Source organism: Chrysochloris asiatica, unplaced genomic scaffold (assembly GCF_000296735.1).
Source record: "Chrysochloris asiatica unplaced genomic scaffold, ChrAsi1.0 scaffold00151, whole genome shotgun sequence".
NCBI lineage: Eukaryota > Metazoa > Chordata > Mammalia > Afrosoricida > Chrysochloridae > Chrysochloris > Chrysochloris asiatica.
Window position 1 is genome coordinate 7,057,424 of NW_006408669.1, and position 18,504 is coordinate 7,075,927.

The 18,504-nt window shown below is 38.1% G+C and overlaps 1 protein-coding gene across 1 annotated transcript in view; it reads right to left on the reverse strand.

Annotated features, from left to right (window-relative positions):
* CNTN3 (contactin 3 (plasmacytoma associated)) overlaps positions 1-18,504 on the reverse strand; it is a 499,366-nt gene that overhangs the window by 92,889 nt on the left and 387,973 nt on the right. The window contains exon 11 of the mRNA XM_006870787.1: positions 400-527. Within this exon, the coding sequence (XP_006870849.1) occupies positions 400-527 (128 nt within the window). The remainder of the gene's footprint in view (positions 1-399; positions 528-18,504) is intronic.

The following is an 18,504-nucleotide window of genomic DNA, read 5'->3' on the forward strand; positions in this document are numbered from 1 at the left end:
AGAAAGCCTCATCTTTCTCCTGCAGAACAGCTGGTAGTTTCGAACTGCTGACCTAGCAGTTCGCAGCCCAATTCGGAACCACTACGCTACCAGAGCGCCTTATGTGACATAGTAGAAGAGCATAACAGAAAAATCGACATCAGTATTTGCTGTTAGCAATTCTTATTGCCCAACATCACAGCATAACAACTAGTGTGTTCACAGATTCACACTGTGCTGTGCTAAAGAAATATTACATATTGTTCCCTTGACTTTTACCTTTTAAAAATGACACAAGTACAAACACAGGCTCTAACTTCATCACAAACTGTATATTGTGAGAAACAAAAACTTCTTTCACCTTAACAATAAACTACAGGTATATCTAAACCAAAGTAGCTTTTAAGAAATGTCATGTACCTGTAACAACCAAATGCGTTGTGCCTTTTGCTTTTCCAAACTGGTTTTCTGCTATGCAGGTGTAAGTTCCAATGTCAGCTTTGGTCACGTTGACCATTTTGAGTCCTCCATCATTTAAGAAAGATATTCTAAAGGAAATGCAAATTCAACAAACAAACATGTCACAGTGAGCTTTGTCACAAACACCAAAACTTTACCGGATAAATCGCTTTAAGACAGCATATTTAAGGCATGATAAACTAGTCATTAGCTTTCTTGGAAACAAAGAACATTAGAAGTAAGTGTACACATACACACATTTGAGTGAGAAAAGATGCTCCACAAATTAAAACTTTGCATATTTTTACACAGCATTACTTAGCAGCACTACCACTTGGCATTGCACCTCATTGTGGGATTACCTTATCCAATCAAGTGTGAAACGCTTGCAAAAAAAATACATGATATGATAGATGATTCATGAGTTGACCTCATCACTTTGGAGAACAATAAATGTCAATAGCACACAATTTCTCTTAAATGGTAAATGAAATGAGAGAAATAAAACAACTGCTTGCCTATCATCATGAATTAGGACAATTGTACTCGACCCAATCAAAACCTCCATTTTACCTCACTGAGAGGTACAGTAGTCACCTGAGAAGTGTTATAAAGGCCCAAGTTAGTAAAATGAAGATAATGCTAGAGTTTCTGAGCATATATAATATTCTTATAGCTTTCTGTTGTTAAGTAACTTCAAGTCAGTCCCAAGTCATAGCAACCCTGTATAGAGTTTCTGATGTTTTTAAAAATCTTTGTGGAAACAGGAAGCCTCATATTTTTCCCTCTATTAAAGTCTTAGCATATAAATAATTAAGGAAGAAAATGAAAAAGAAAGTAAGAGAGAAGCTGAAGGAGGCTGGCTGCAAACAGTTCATCATGAAACCCCAGGACTTGAAGTCATGTGGCAGCATTTTGTGGAGCAAGAAGAGGGTGAATCCAAGGGTTTTCAGTCCTGAGGAGATGTTCAGGAGATTCCAACATTGTGAGGAGAGGTTGGTGGGTATCCTGAAGTAGGCCACTGGGCTCGACCTCATGCTTGCCTGCTGCCACCAAAAACCAGCAGGGATATATAGTGTCATATGACACATACCTATCTTCTGAATATCACTTGGGCCCGATAACATTCAACACCAAGCCATCTGACTGGATAAAGCCTTCAGAGGGGTCGACATACACTTTTCATACGAAAATTCCCTTAGGGTGTGCCTTCTATAAGGCTGCTCCTGGGACAGAGAAAAGTGGGCTACAAGGGGGGAAATGCAATCAGGTACGGCAGCAGGGACCATGGGCCTGAAGGTCCTAAGTATTCAAGCCATTAGTGTCGTTCAGTGCTTCTGAGTCGATTCCAACTCACAGCGACCCAGCATGTGGTTTTCTAGGAGTGGCTGGTGGGTTTAAACCGCTGACTTACTTTATGGTTAGCAGTCTAGGGCTTCAAGGAGCCACTGATTCATGGTGCAGGTCTGTGAAATATGTTTAGTAACAGATTTTATGATTTTGTTCTTTCCAGAAAGAAAGCATAAATAGAAGAATTGAAGTGGGTTAAAAAAAAAAAAAAAATAGTACGACAGGAAGAAAAACTGGGTAACCTGACTCTGTAAAGACTAAATCTTTGTGGAAGAAATCTGTACAGAGCTCTGGTCTACACTGTAACACATGAGGACAGAGTAAGTCGTAACGGGCTTGGCTGCAACAGATTCGCTTTCTTGTTTGGTTTTGTAATGAGTTCATACTAGGTGCCAGGCACAGTCTGAGCAAGATAGAAGTTCCTTCCTTCATGGAAATAATGTTCTGGTGGGTGGCAAACACAATAAACAATCATATCAACACGTGATAATTTCAGATTTTTGAGAAGTAGCCTGAGGGAACAGACAGGAAAAATAATAAAGTCACTGCTTCAGCCATTGCCCCATACTCGGGTGCTTTGGAAAAGTTAGAAAGAAAAATGAAAGGGGCTAGTCAAGAAGCAACATTATGATAAACAGAGAGAAGGATGAAGTTGCTAAGGAATTCATTCTACATGGATTCACCATCAATGCCTATGGAAATAGAAGGAAAGGAATCAAAGAATTCATTGCATTCTGAAAACCTGCTAAAAGAACACCTCTCGGAAGTGTGAAAAAGCAAAGATGTCACACTGAGGACTAAAGTGTTCCTGACTTAAGCCATGGTATTTTCAATTGTCTCATGTGCATGTGATTGCTGAACACTGAATAAGAAAGACAGACGAAGAAATGATGCATTTGAATGAGGGTGTTGGCAAAGAATAGTTAATATACTATGACTGCAGAAGAAAGAGCAAATCTGTCTTGGAAGAACTATACTCAGAATGCGCCTTAGATGCGAGACTTTGTCTCAAGCACTTGGAGTTTGTTCTCAGAAGGGAAAAGTCCCTGGGGGCCATCATGCTCTGTGAGGTAGAGGAAGGTTTTCAACAAGACGGTCTGACACAGTGGTTGTAACAACGGGCTCAAACAGAGCAATAATTATAACGGTGCAAGACCAGGCGGTGTTTTGTCCTGTAACTAATTCATGTTATCTTTATGAGTCAGAACCAATTCTATAGCACCTAAAAACAACTACCTGTCAGCGAATTCCCTGTATCACCACTGCCAACCTCTGCAACTTACTCTATTTGAATTCCTAAAGTTATCATTATACATACGTGCTTTCTGCTGGTCCCTCAGAATGCCTCTCTGACTCATAGCTTTAATGCATGAGTGTTATATCTATGTTGTTGTTGTGAAGTGCCATTGAGTCGGTTCTGATCCATAGTGATACTGTATAGGGATTCCAAGGAGCAGCTGGTGAGCTTGAACCACCGACCTTGCAGTTCAAATGGCTTTGCAATCTGGAGCATTAACCCACAGCGCCACACCAGGACTCCGTGTTAGCCCAGTATTATATCTATAGTATTATATCTGGTAGCTCAGAATCATGAACGGTGTGCTAGATCCTATCCACCATGACCGTTTCACTTAAAAGCTTGTGATCTGGATTCAAGCGAACATGAGAAATAGGAGATTAAAGGATATATATATGCATAGCATGTATATTTTCGATATACAAAATAGTACTAGTAACTAGTACTAGTAACCAAATTCTTGTCACACACCTGATAATCTTGCAACAAATGTGATATTTATGGACTGAATTGAGATCCTCTACTCTTGGCCTCTATATCCTTCTATATGCCCTCTAGATCCTTCCTGCTTATTTTAATGAATGGTCCAAATGTTTGAGGTATTTCTTGACCACAGTTATATGTCAAAATTTTATCAGATATCATGATAAGCCATTTGTAGAAACTTTTAAAGAAATTTGCCGTGTATATATTCTTTTATCTCTTATTTCTCACATTCACTTGCATTCTGGTTACAAGCTGGGAAGTGAGAGGGTCATGGTGGATTTTTAATTAGTATACTGGGACCTGTTCGTGATTTTGGTTTGAGCCATCCAATAATGTCTGTTGCCCAAGTGTCTACTGCACGTATGCTTCAAAAAGCACTTAAAAGAGTTGAAAAGAGTTTCAGAATAACCCAGAAGCTAACTAAGAAACTTGCAGCATTGTATTTCAATTTGAGGGACTAATCAGAAAGTCAAAAGGTGCAAGAAGTTCCCTAGGTATCTGTAAATAGGGAGTTATACCTGATGTCCATTGGAAACCCTGAAAATTTTCATAATCAAAGATTACAGCCTTCAGCAAAGATTGCACCTCATTGTAAGAAAACAATAAAATCTTCACAACTAGACCTAATTACGATAAACTGAGAAAAGAATGAGACTGTAATAGACTTCATTTTGCTTAAATCCACAATAAACACTCATGAAGCAGCAGTCAAGAAATCAAAAGCTTTTTTATGACATTGGGCAAACGTGCTGGTCAAAATCTCTTTAAAGTTTTCAAAAGCAAAGAAGTTTGAGGACTAAGGTGCACCTCAGACAAGCCATGGTATTTTCAGTAGCCTCATATGCCCAAGAAAACTGGACAATGAATAAGGAGGATTTTACCATAATTGATACATTTGAATTACAATGTCGGAGAAGAATACTAAGAATATCATGAAAGGCGAGAAGAACAAATCTTTGTTGGAAGAAATATAGCCAGAAAGTTCCTGAGAAACCAGCATGGAGAGAATTCATGTCTTATATTTTGGATATGTTACCAGGTTGGTACTGGTCCTTGGAGAGGGACATCATGTTCAGTAGAATGGACGGTCAGCAAAAAAGAGAAACACCCCCAACAAGATGACCTGTCAAGGGGGCAGCGGCAGTGGATACATACAAAACAAGAATTATGAGAATGTTACAAGACTGGACAGTATCTGTTCTGTTGTGCAGAGGGGTAGCTATGAGTCAGAACTACAACAGCAGCAATATGGAGATGACACAAAACTGCTTGTTGGAAACAGATGATGTGAAGTGCGTATTGATATAAATCGTATATACATATGATGTATATACCATGGACTTCAAAAGGACAAGCAAATCTGTGTTGGAAGAAGTGCAGCCAAAATGCTGTACTTAGAAGCCAGGATGGTGAAACTTCATCCCTCCTACTTCAGACATTTTATCAGAAGGGACCAGTCCCTGGAGAAGGACATCATGCCTGGTAAAACAGAGTAAGTTAAAAAGAAGAATATTCCCAATGAATGGATTGAAAGTGGTAGCAACGTGTTCAAATGTAAAAATAATTAGGAGGATGATGCAAGACTCAGCAGTGTTTCAGTCTGTTGTGCATAGGTTTGTTAGGAGTTGGAATCAACTTCCAATGACAATGAACAACAATAACAACCTTTAGGGGAGGAGATCTCCAGGCGTTTCTCTTTTGGAGCCACTTGGAGGGTACCTGTTGCTAATGTTTTTGTTTTTGTTGGTAAATGCTCTCCAGTAAATTCTGACTCATGGAAACCCTACATGGGGTTTCTGAAGGGAGGTAGTAGATTTGAACTGCCAACCTTGTGGTTCACAGTCCAGTGCTGATCCTATTGAGCCAATGTTATTTACAAATAAATATCTAAAGCCTTGAACATTGCCTAGATGGAACAGTTGTTAAAAACAAAAAGAAAACAACAAAGGGTAGGTATTAATGGAGCCAAGTTTCAAAGCACCAAGGACTTTATCACTAGGAGAAACAGATGCATAAATTGTGAAATGTATTCATGTATATATATCTATTAAATGATTGATTTTTTTTCTGATTCTGTCAGCTTGAGAAACACTGAGCATGTTCTTTCCTTTTGTTTCTCTCATTCCAGGTTTTTGCACATTTCATTAAAATACTTTCCTTTGTGTTTTTGAGCTGCTCTTTGAAAATTCTCTGATCAATTCTTTTACTTCATTGTTTCTTTCAATCACTTTGTTGTTACATGCCGTTGAGTCGGTTCTGACCCATAGTGACCCTGTACAGGGTTTCTGAGGCTGTAAATCTTTATGGGAGCAGAAAGTCTCTTTCTCCTACGGAGCGGCTGGTAGTTGCGAACTGCTGACCTTAAGGTTCGAAGCCCGACTCGTAACCACTACGCTACCAGAGCTCCTTGATACTCACTTTAGTCTTCATTTATTTCCTGTATTTTTAATGACCTTTGATTTCTTCCTATATAATGTTCTTGATGCCATCCCATAACTCCTCTGGTCTTGAGTCATTAATATCTGATGCATCAAATTTGTTATTGAAATGATCTCTCAATTCAGGTGGGACATACTCAATTCATATTTTGGCTCTTATGGACTCATTTTAATTTTCTTCAGCTTCAGCCTGAACTTGCATCGAGCAGTTGATACTCTGTTCTACAGCTGGCCCCTTGCCTTGCTTTGACTCGTGATACTGAGCTTCTCTATCTTTCCTCTCCACAAATGTAGTACATTCAATTTCTATGTCCAGGTGTACAGTCAACATTTGTGTTGTTGAAAAAGGCATTTATAATGAAGTCATTGGTCTTGCAAAATTCTATCATGTGACCTGTAGCATCATTTCTATCACTAAGACTATATTTTCTGACTACCCGTCTTCCCTCTTTGTTTCCAACTTCTGTATTCCAATCCCTATTAATTATCACGGCATCTTGATTGCACATTTAATGTGTTCAACTTTTACATTCTAATCATCAGTAGTTATCAGTGCATCTTGATTGCATGTCTGATCAATTTCAGACTGAAGACATCTGTAGAATTCTTCAATTAAATCATATATATATATGTATATGGAATCCTTGTTCGACACTACAGAATAATGCACTGAACTGCAAGGTAGTTTGAACCACAAGGCTGGTGTTTCACACCCACCAGCTGCTCCTCGAAAACCTTACACAGGCACATATACAGGGTTGCTACACATTAGAACGAACTCGATGGCACTTACCAACTACAAGTACACATATACATGTATCTATCTATCTATATGCACTATATAGCTAGATATATGTAAGAGCCATGGAGTGTGGTTACAGGATAAGCACTGAACTGGTACACAAAGCCAACCACGTTAGCCAGTTCAAACAAACCAGCCACTCTTAGAAATCCTATACAGGGTCACTATGAGTTGAAATTGACCAGAAGGCCCACAACAACAACCAGAAGGCACACAACAACAAAACAACGTATATGCTACGGCTCTGTAGGATATGTAGTGGACTGCTGCCCATAAGACCAGCAGTTGATGACCATCAGCAGCTCATCAGGAGAAAAATGAGACTTTCTGCTCCTGCAAAAATTGACAGCCTTGGGAATCCTATATGGACTACAGCTACCTAGCTCTCTGTCTGTCTCTATTTCTCTCTCTCTCTCTCTCTCTCTCTTTCTCTCTCTTTCTCTCTATCTATCTATCTATCTATCTCTCTATCTGTCTATATTTCTCTGTCTATCTATCTCTCTATCCATCTATCTATCTATCTGTCTGTCTGTCTATCTATGTATCTATCCATCTATCTATCTACCTATCTATATTGCTGTGAGTCAAAACTAACTCAGTGACAATTAACAACAACAAATATGTGTGTGTGTGGTGTACACACATATATATATGCTGTTATTGTTGTTAAGTGCCATCGAGTTGGTCCTGACTTATAGTAACCCTATGCACAACAGCACGAAACACTGCCCAGTCCTGGGCCAACCTCAAAATTGTTGCTACGCTTGAGACTACTGATGGTGCCACTTGGCCAATCCATCTTGGTAGGGGTCTTCTTCTTTTTCTCTGACCCTCCACCTTATCAAACTTGATAGCCTTCTTCAGTGACTGGTCCCTCCTGACAGTATGTCCGAAGTATAAGATATGAACTTTGGCCATCCTGGCCTCCAAGGAGCACTCTGGCTGCACTTCTTTCAAAGTGGATCTGTTGGTTCCTTTGGCAACCCATGGCACTTTCAATATTCTCCTCCAACACCACAACTAAAAAGCATCAATTCTTCTATGGTCTTCCTTATTCACTGTCCAGCTTTCACATGCATATGAGGTTATTGAAAATGCCATGTCTTGGGCCAGGCTCACCTTAGTCCTCAAGCTGGCATCTTTGCTCTCCAAGAATTTAGAAAGGTCTTGTGCAGCAGATTTGCCTAATACAATACATCATTTGATTTCTTGACGGCTGCTTCCCTGAGTGTTCATAGTTGATCCGAGAAGAATGAAGTCCTTGACAACTTCAATCTTTTCTCCGTTGAAAAGAATGCTGTTTATTGGTCCAGTGGTGAGGATATATATATACCCACAAACACACATATTTATGTAGGAACTCTGGTGGCACAATGGTTAAGCACTCAGCTGCCGAATAAAAGGTTTGAACCTACCAATGGCTCAGCAAGAGAAAGGACCTTGCAATCTCTTCCCAACGAAGATTATAATCTCTAATACAGTTCCGACTCATATTGACCTTGGAGTCCTGGTGTGGCACTGTGGGTTAATGTGTCAGACTGCAAAGCTGTTTGAACTGCAAGGTCGGTAGTTCAAGGTCACCAGCTGCTCCTCGGAAACCCTCTGCAGGGTTGCTATGAGTTGGAACTGACTCGACGGCACTTAACAACAACAACAGGATTTCTGAGGAGTGGCTGGTGTGATTGAACTGCTGACACTGTAGTTCAAATTGACCTTGTGGTTCAGTGAATTATCCTTCAGCACAACACCAGGACTTGAATGAGTTTTATTCTGTACCAGCGGAGCTCTGATAGCATAGTGGCTATGAGTTTGGCTGCTAATCATACAGTCAGCAGTTCAAAACTACCAGAATTTCTGTAGGAAAAAGATGAGGCTTTCTGTTCCCGTAAAAATTTACAGCTTTGAAAACCCTATACATAGTTGCTATGAGTTGGAACCAACTCCACAGCTATAACCACCACCACACCACCATTCTGTACCAGAGGGTTACTATGTGTTGGCATTGACTCAGTGTCTCACACACACACACACACACACACACAAACACATACATGACAATGTAGAAGACTGGATGGAGAGACGTTATAAATAAGTCTTCTAGAGTAGGAAAATTGAAAACACAGAAATGTCCTGCTGATGCAGAAATCAGTAGAAATGCAGAGACTGAAAGGAGGGATGTGATGGGAGGGGCAAAGAGATGGAAGGAAAGAGGGTGAGAGAGGAAATCCTCAGATGAGAACAGAGAGCACAATCAAAAGCAATGCTTTGCCTGATTTTGATTACTAATTCCACACATATCAATTTGGGGCCATGACTCGGAAAAATAACAATCATTGACAAATAGCACTGTTTAATAAAGCTTACCTGTCATTATTATTTTTTAAAAATTGACATTTGCTGTAGATTTTAACATGTAAAGTAAAAAGGCTAGCAAATAATATAAGAATGTTATGACTACCTTTGCATGGTGGCACAAACTCACCCTCTCTGAATTATAAGGTGGAGATAGTATTGAAAGTTCCTAGAAGCTTTCCTAGGAAATATACTAGCTCCTGAAATCAGCAAGCACTAAAAAAATACTGAGTTCAAACTCAGAAGTTATGATTTGGGTACCATATAATAGAGAGAGACAATTTCAGCTATTTTCTTATGCTATAATTGGTATAACAGCTAACCTTTTCTAGACATAGAGAACTATTTAGACTATTGGAATAATTAGAAATCGTTTAGTGTATTTAAACAAGGAAAGCTATTATCATGAGTGTGTCAAACTGAGGAACAGTTTCAGAGGCAAGGCCTAAAACCTGAGGTATCGTGTGTAGACTCCAAAATAAATATATTGACTCTCCAAGAACGCAAACTCTGTGTGCATTGTAACATTTTGAGTTAATTGGATATTTTCTTTTTAAATTGGTTTTTCCAATAAATTCTAAGAGGCCCAGAGGGTATTTTGCACAACATAAAAATAAACAATATTCAGTAAATGGATGGAGTAATTGTTTCTCAACAGAAAACCTTCAATAACCCATGCTTCCCTACAGAGATCCAAAGTGAATATTTGCTACCACTTCACTATAAATGAGATTGCTTTCTCAGCTTCCTGGGAGCAAATTTTTCTACAAATGAGTAGAGCTCAAAACGTAGATTCCAATGAGTGGTTTTAGTCCTATCACAAAAGGTTAAATAAGGATTTACGAGATAAACACTCAGGAATGTATTACTCCAGTTTATTTTGAAAAACATACTAATTAAATAAATCACAGTGACATTTTAATATCTTGATCAATTTTATAATACACTTTTATATGTACTGTTTTATTAGTCTTCTCTTTTATAGTGAAAGAGGTTAATTACTTCACTTAACTTTGTACAATCTATGGCTAGTTTGGGATAAGTAAACTTAATTGCTTTAAACTGTTCTAATGGTCCATGCTGCAATTCTGTGATGTCATTGAATTGATGACAGTTCAGAAATCCTGGTGGTTCCAAAGGGATACTGTTGTCTAGGCTCTACTGACCTGTGCTTCTGGATGTCTTTTAAGTATCCACAACAAATTTGGTCTAAAATGGGACAAGTATGGAACATCATATACACATAGCTGCAATTCTGAATATCTTGTTTCCCCCTGTTCATGTTCGGAATATTACGGTAATTTATTCAACTTAAATGTGAACAAACATGTGGCATCACTAAATTTTTTCAGGATGCCTAACTCTAGAGATGAGATCACATGAGACTGTAATGATTAAACTGCTGTACAGAAAATAACAAGGCTATTTTGGATAGCACTTTCTGACTACATATTCGAAGAGATGGATGCTTACAATTAGCTCTAAGAGAAAAGTACTCACAATGCATATATTAGCAGATAAATTACGACAGTTAAAAAAGCAAATATATATTGATGAAAATGCATGAGAAAATAAATGTCAGAGAAAAAAGCATAATATTCAAGCTCTCATTTACAACTTCTCCCACCCCCACCTGCTCGGTTAAATAACTTCTCCCTGTGAGTTAAAAGATTACCTGTAAAGGGCATCTTGGAAACAATATTCAAATTTTTATCCTGTTAGCTATACTATTTTGAGCTTTGTCCTTATAGTTAGGTTAGTGATTTATTGGTTAGAAAATAATTTTAAAAACACAGGAAGGGTAGGGAAGAATCAGCGTTCAACTATCTTGTGTTTGAGTAAGCACCGAGTAAATACGTGGCCTTGCGAGTGGGCACAACACATTGCATGGAGCAGTTGCTTCACAATAAAGAACATTTCCTTCACTTTTACAAAATCTTTTCAAATGCATATTTATCAGAGCAAATACATTTGGAGCTATATTCTTTTAAAAACAGTGACTCCAAAGCATTTCCTTCTAAACTGTATCAGATCTATAGGAGCAAAGGCCTCAATAAAGGAATTTCCAATGTGAAATTTTTATAAAAAATTCGTCAGGTAAGTAATTCAAGAGTTCCAGGAAACAACCCATTTGCATCTGTATTTAAGAGAGTATCTGCAAAAGTTAGAAATAACCATATACATGAGGTTCAAACCCACCAGCCGTTCCTAAGAAACTATACAGGGTAGCTATGAGTCGGAACTGACTCGATGGCACTTAATAACAACAAACTATTAACTAACAAAATAAATAATTATCTGATGGTTCATGTGTTAAAAGGAAACGTCTAAGGAGATAGTTATGTTCAAAGCGGCCCAATACAGATACCATTCTTCTCTGTCTGAGAGTGAGTTTTGGGAGTCAAATCAATATAAATGAAAATGTCAGTTTTATTTTTTATATTACTGATCAAGCTGGTGTGAAACTGATTGGGTGAGCAACCTTGGGCTTCGAAGACTTCATCCCAGTGTCAAATTTAGCATGTAGAACACAGAGAAACACCACAGGTCTTCCATTAAAGACAAGAGTCTATACTACAAGGGTAAGAGGATAGCAAAAAAAGTTCTCTCTCGAGGCAGGTCCAGGAGTCTTGAGGTCATACCAACAGCTAAATGCTCAACTCCTAACCTGTAGTTCAAACCCACCCAGAGACACCTCACAAGAAAGGCCTGATTCTAAAATGTCTCAGTCATGAAAACACTTTGGAGTACAGTTCTGCTCTGACAATATGGGTGATGAGTCATAGGCAACTTGACAACAGACAACAACTAGTCTGTGGAATGGGGATGATTTTCAATCACAGTTGTAAGGCTTCTTAATTTACAAATCAGATACTTCCTCTGGGGATGAGGAAGTGAAAGGCCCAAGCGTCACTCCAACAGATGTCCTTCTACTTAGAGATGAGAAGACCTAGAAGAGATATCACTCACAATAATGCCAAGATGTGAAATGCTGACATTGTATACATGAAAGGGATTTCATGAACTCATGGGATAGATGGGATACTTATGAGTATCAAAAGGAGGCATCATCTGCATGCATGGTGCTGGACATTGTTTGGCTGCCCTGAGCTGTGCCTGTTCTTTAGGAATTCTTTGTTTCCAATGACATGCAGTCCTGGTAGAACTATGAATAAAGGTCAAAAGAACTGTTCTAGCCCGGGGCTATACGTGTGACACAAGTTGCCAGTTGTCAGATATTACCATACACCTTGGATGGCTCAACAAATATACTCAGAAACAGTCATTTATCTACAAATGACATGTTTTATCACAAATCAAGAGTAACTCTAACAAAACCTGTCCTGCTGTCCAATTCTTGCAAAGAAGAATGGTTTGGGATTCACTACTCCGATTCCAAAGATCCATGGGTGGATGCAGTAGACTGATATTCTATTATTGATATTTGTTGTTGGGTGGACACAGACTCATAATGATCTTATGTATAACTGCATGAAACACTACCCATCACTCTGCCAGTGATTGGGCCTTCTGGACAACATGTCTAAAGTAAGCCTGACAAAATCTCATCATCCATGCTTCTATGAAGCATTATGACTATTCCTCCAAGAATGATTTTTTTTTTCCTGGCAGGTACATTCAATATTCTTTCCCAACACCACAATCTGAATGCACTTGATTATGAATCTAAAAAAGATTAGCAGTTCAAAACCACGCAGGAGGGTCATGTTTGAAAGGCACATTGATACGCTTCTATAAAGATCACAACCAAGGAAATACAGTGGAACAATTCTACTCTGTAATATAGGGAGTTGCTGACCATGAGTTGGAATTGATTTGGTGGCAACAGGTTTGGGTTTGGGTTTTCGATGTTCTTATCCCAAGGTCATCATCTTTTAATAGATATCCCAAGATCATCATCTTTTATAAATATCCACTAACATTTAAGTGGCTTATTTCTAATTTTATGCAGTATTTCTAACCTTTCTGAGACTCAAATTTCTTTGAACATTCGAAAAATTGGATGATCCTCTCTACAGAGCAAACACAACTACAAGGGTTTTTATTCAGTTTGGAAAGGACCATCTCAGATTCTCTGTACCCCTATGAACCCCTGCTTACAAATCAATTTATGTAATGACAGAGGATTGTATGTTAAAATCTACTTGTCTAGGGTGGTATAAAGAATGCTGGTGTGGCGCTGTGGGTTAATGCACCAGAATGCAAAGTCATTTGAACTGCAAGGTCTGTGGTTCAAGCCCATCAGCTACTCCTTGGAAACTCTCTACAGGGTTGCTATGGGTCAGAATCGACTCAATGGCGCTGAACAACAACAACAAGATGATAGACGTCCTTAGTTTCCTGTTGTTGTTTTAGTTAAATGCAGTCAAGACAGTTCAGACTCATAGCAATCCTGTATATGGTTTCTGAGGCTATAAACCTTTATGGGAGTTGAAGCCTTATCTTCCTCCCACAGAGTGGTTGGTGAGTTTGAACTGTTCACCTTGTGCTTAGTGGTCCACTGCCTAACCTAATGTGCCAAACCAGCACTCCTTTCTAGAAGTGCTTTATTGAGTTTCTTACATGAGGATTGTATACATTTGGTGACTAGTTCCTTAAAAACTATCTTGTCTAAAATTAGAGTGGTATTGATTCAGATCAAGAATTGGGCTCTTGGATGCCATATTTGTCCATACCTGGGAGCAAGTCACAAATGGTTCTCTGGAGAAAATCTCAGCCTGATAACCTGTACTTTCTTGTACATACAGAGATTAGGGCACAATCTATTCCAACACGGGGTCTGATGAGCAGCCACACTTCATATTAGCTGACATCAATTTTAATGGTAAAACAACAACAATAGATTCTTTAAGTGTTTGATTCTTCATTTCCACAGCAGCACCTCCTCTCTACCCTGGATTCTGGACACTGTCTTGAAATAATTTCTTCTCTAAAACTATCAAAAATGTACACATGAGAAATAATATATTTGACTAAAGGAAATGTGTTCCATTTGAATCTTGAATTGGAATACTAAAAGTTACTATTGAATTCATCAGATATTGTGCTAAGTCAGGAAAAAATAACAAATTTTAAAATGAAATTGTATTTAATTTTAAGGAAATACATTTTAAGGAGATACAATTACATTACCAAGTGTTCTCTGAGTACCCATGGACACACATACGGTCTAGGAGGAGATGCATAACAAATGGTTTTATTTTGTCATCTTAAGGATCATGTGATCAATGTTTTTCTGTATCTATTAGTTAGCAGAAAACTCTGACCCATAATTGTGAATCTCAATGAAATGAATAGATCTTTTGGTGAATAAGCTGACGTCAGTTATTCATGCTATAAGGACCTTGCTTGTGATACACAGTGATGTTTATTGGTGCTAAGGTCTCTTATACTTTAAGCAATTAAAATTCTGAATATTTTTCCTCCTCAATGATCTTTCGACAAACTGTCTAAAATAGTTTTTAATGCAACATGACATAAATAATTAAAATAATCCAGAAGACACAATTTTATAAAAAATCAGGCTCTTACAAGGCCAGCAAGAGCACGAAAAGATACGCAATGTTATTAGCCCTTGTTGTTGTTGTTGTTAAGTGCCGTCGAGTCAATTCCAACCCATAGCGACCCTGTATAAGGTTTCCAAGGAGCAGCTGTTAGAGAGTTATAAATCAAACTACAATGAAATACAGCACCTTACCCCTGTTTAAAAAATGGAAAATAATTTTTCTTGGGAGGCTGTGAAGACTGGAGCTGTCATACACTTCTGGTACAAAGAATACAAACTGGAACAGCATCAAGCTGGTACTTCTTGGAAAAGGTGACACAGAGCTACCCTAGGACTCAACAATCGTAATTCTAGGAATATACTCAGATAAGTGAAGGCTCTAATGTCAATAGAAACCCGAACAACAATGTTCAATGCAGTACTTTTCACAATAGCCAAAAGGTAAAATGACCAGTAACTGGTGAATGGATAAACAAAACATAGTAAGTACGTAATAATGGAATACTACCATTTCAAGGGGTCGCATATGATCAAGTGCCACTGAAGGAACTGGCAGAGAAGAAGGCTCCAGGAATTAATGGAATAACAACTGAAAACTTGCAAGAAAGTGATGCGGCACTGGAGGTACTCATTCATCTATGCCAAGAAATTTGGAAGACAACTACCTGGCCAACTGATTGGAAAAGATCTGTATTTGTGCCCATTCCAAAGACAGGTGACACAACAAAATGCAGAAATCATGGCACAGTATCTTCGATATCCCATGAGAGAAAAGTTTTACTAAAGCTAATATAGAAATGGCTGCAAGCATACATTGACAGAGAACTTGCAGAGGTACAAGACAGATTCAGAGAGCATGTGGAATGAGGGATATCATTGCTGATGACAGATGGATTTTGGCTGAAAGCAGAGAATATCAGAAAGATGTTTACCTGTGCTTCACTGACTACACAAAGGCTTTTGATTGTGTGGACCATGACAAGCTATGGACAACATTATGAAATATGAGTATTCCAGAATACTTAATTGTGTTCATGAGGAATCTGTACCTGGACCAAGAGGCAGTTGTTTGAACAGAACATGGGAACACCGGATTGTTTAAAATTAAGAAAGATGTGTGACAGGGTTGCATTCTTTCACCATACTTTGTCAACCTGTGTGCTGAACAAATAATCTGAGAAGCTGGGTTCTATGAAGCAAAACATGGCATCAGGACTGAGGAAGACTCATTAACAACCTGTGATATGCAGATGATACAACTTTGCTTGCTGAAAGTGAAGAGGACTTAAAATATTTACTGATGAAGTAAACTGATTGCATCTCAATATAAAGTATGGATTGCATCTCAATGTAAAGAAAACAAAAATCCTCACCACTGGACCAATAAACAACATTTTTATCAATCAGTGGATAAAAGAATGAAATTGTCAAGTACTTCATTCTTCTTGGACCAACTATCAACACTCATGGAAGCAGCAGTCAAGAGATCAGACGATGTATTGCATTACGCAAATCTGCTGCACTAGACCTTTTTAAAGTGTTGAAGAACAAACATGTCAGCTTGAGGACTAAGGTGCATCTGACCCAAGCCATGGTATTTTCAATAACCTCATATGTATGCAAAAGCTGGACGGTGAATAAGGAAGATCATAGAAGAATTGATTACTTTGTGTTATAGTGTTGGAGGAGAATACTGGAAGTATCATTTGCTACCAAATGAACCAACAGATCTGTGTTGGAAGAAGTGCAGCCAGAGTGCTCCTCGGAGGTCAGGATGGCCAAACTTTGTCTGTCATACTTCGGACATACTGTCAGCAGGGACCAGTCACTGGAGAAGGATATCATGTTTGGTAAGGTGGAGGGTCAGAGAAAAAGAGGAAAACCCTCAACGAGATGGACTGGCAAAGTGGCAGCATTAATGGGCTCAAACATGGCAACAATTGTGAGGTTGGCTCAGGACCAGACAGTGTTTTGTTCTGTTGTGCATAGGGTCACTATGAGTCAGATGGCACCTGACAACAATAACTATTCAGTCATTAAGATAAATGAAGTCTTGTTGCATACCACAACATGGATGCTGAGTGAAGTAAGTCAGTCTCAAATATATGAAATAAGTAAATATATAGTAAGAAAAGATTAGTGGTGGTCACCAGGGATACAAAGGAGGAGGAAAGGAAGATGTTTTGTTTATGGTTCACTGATGTTATAATAACAGTGGTAGAAAGATTTAAAAAGGAACAATGAGAACAATGGCACAACTTGAACAATGTAATTCGTATACATAAATGTGTAGGTAAAGTTTTCTGAGATGGTGTATTTTGATATGAATATTTTCATCACAATTTTAAAAGGCTAAAATAATTTCTAAAATAATAATAAACACAAGGGAGCTTCAAGAAGATCATGGAAAAATTATATTCATGCACTTTTTGAAGCACTTCTGTACAGCAAGATGTTAAGTTTCTTAATTATCTAAACGAAAAAAAAAAAAGATTATGTCAAGTATTCAAATACTATGCTTTACTCAGTTAAGTAAATTAATAAAAAACTAAAGAAAAGTAGTTGTCTAATAAAATCTTCCACCATGCATCTATCAATTTGTCATACAATGGTAGTTTGTGTGTTGCTTTGATGCTGGAAGCTGTAATGTCAATATTTCAAATACCAATAGTCTCACCCATGGTGGAAAGATGTCAATGGAGCTTCCAGAATAAGACAGACTAGGAAAAATGACCTGTCAAGTCACCTCTAAAAAACCCGACAGTGGAACACTGTCTGATAAAATGCCAGAAAATCAAGATCTCAGGTTGGAAGACTCTCAAAAAGTAAATGGGGAAGAGCGGCACGCTCAAAGTAGGTGGTGTTGGTGGTTATGTGCCTTGGAGTCAGTTCCGACTCATTGTGACACTGTATAGGGTTTGTGAAGCTTTCAAACTTTATGGGAGCACAAAGCCTCATCCTTCTCCCATGGAACCACTGGTAGTTTCATATCGCTCTCAGATTAGCAGCCTGGCTCGTAACCACTACACTACCAGTACCTAAAAGTAGAGTCAACTTTAATGATGTGAATGAAGACCTTAAATAGCTGATAAGGCATTGTTCTAAATGAGGAAAAAAAAATAATTGCAAACTTTCATTAATAATCAGAAAGGAGAATATAGAAAGTGTAACTCTAAGGAAAGTTGGATTTTGTGAAAATGAAGATTAATATCTGAAGCATTAGTGACCTGAAATGGACTGGGATTAACCATTCTGAATCAGGCATATGGTCTACCACGTTGGGAATGACAGAATTTTGATGAAAATACATATAACAAAATATACACCATCTCAGTAGTGAAAGGCATTACATTTATCCTCATACAGAACATTTCAAGATCTAATCTGAAGGACAATACTGTCAGTGATGTGCTAATATCCTACAAGGAAGACCAGTTAATACAATGAGTATTCAAATTTATGGACCAGCCAATAATGTCACAGATGAAGAAATGAAGGATTTTTAACAACTTCTCCCTCCAGTTATAAATTGATCATAGGTGCTGATGTCAGATGGATCTTGGTTGAAAGCAGAGAAAACCACAAAAATGCTTACCTGTGTTTCATTGACAATGCAATGTATAAAATTATAGATAATATTGTGAAGAATGGAAATTTCAGAAAAATTAATTGTGATTTTGTGGATCTTGTATATTTACCAAGAGACTATTATTTGAACAAGGTGATGCTGTAAGGATTTAAAATCAAGAAATAATATGTTTAAGTATATTTATTCAATCTGTATGCTGGGCAAGTAATCCTGGAAGCTGGACTA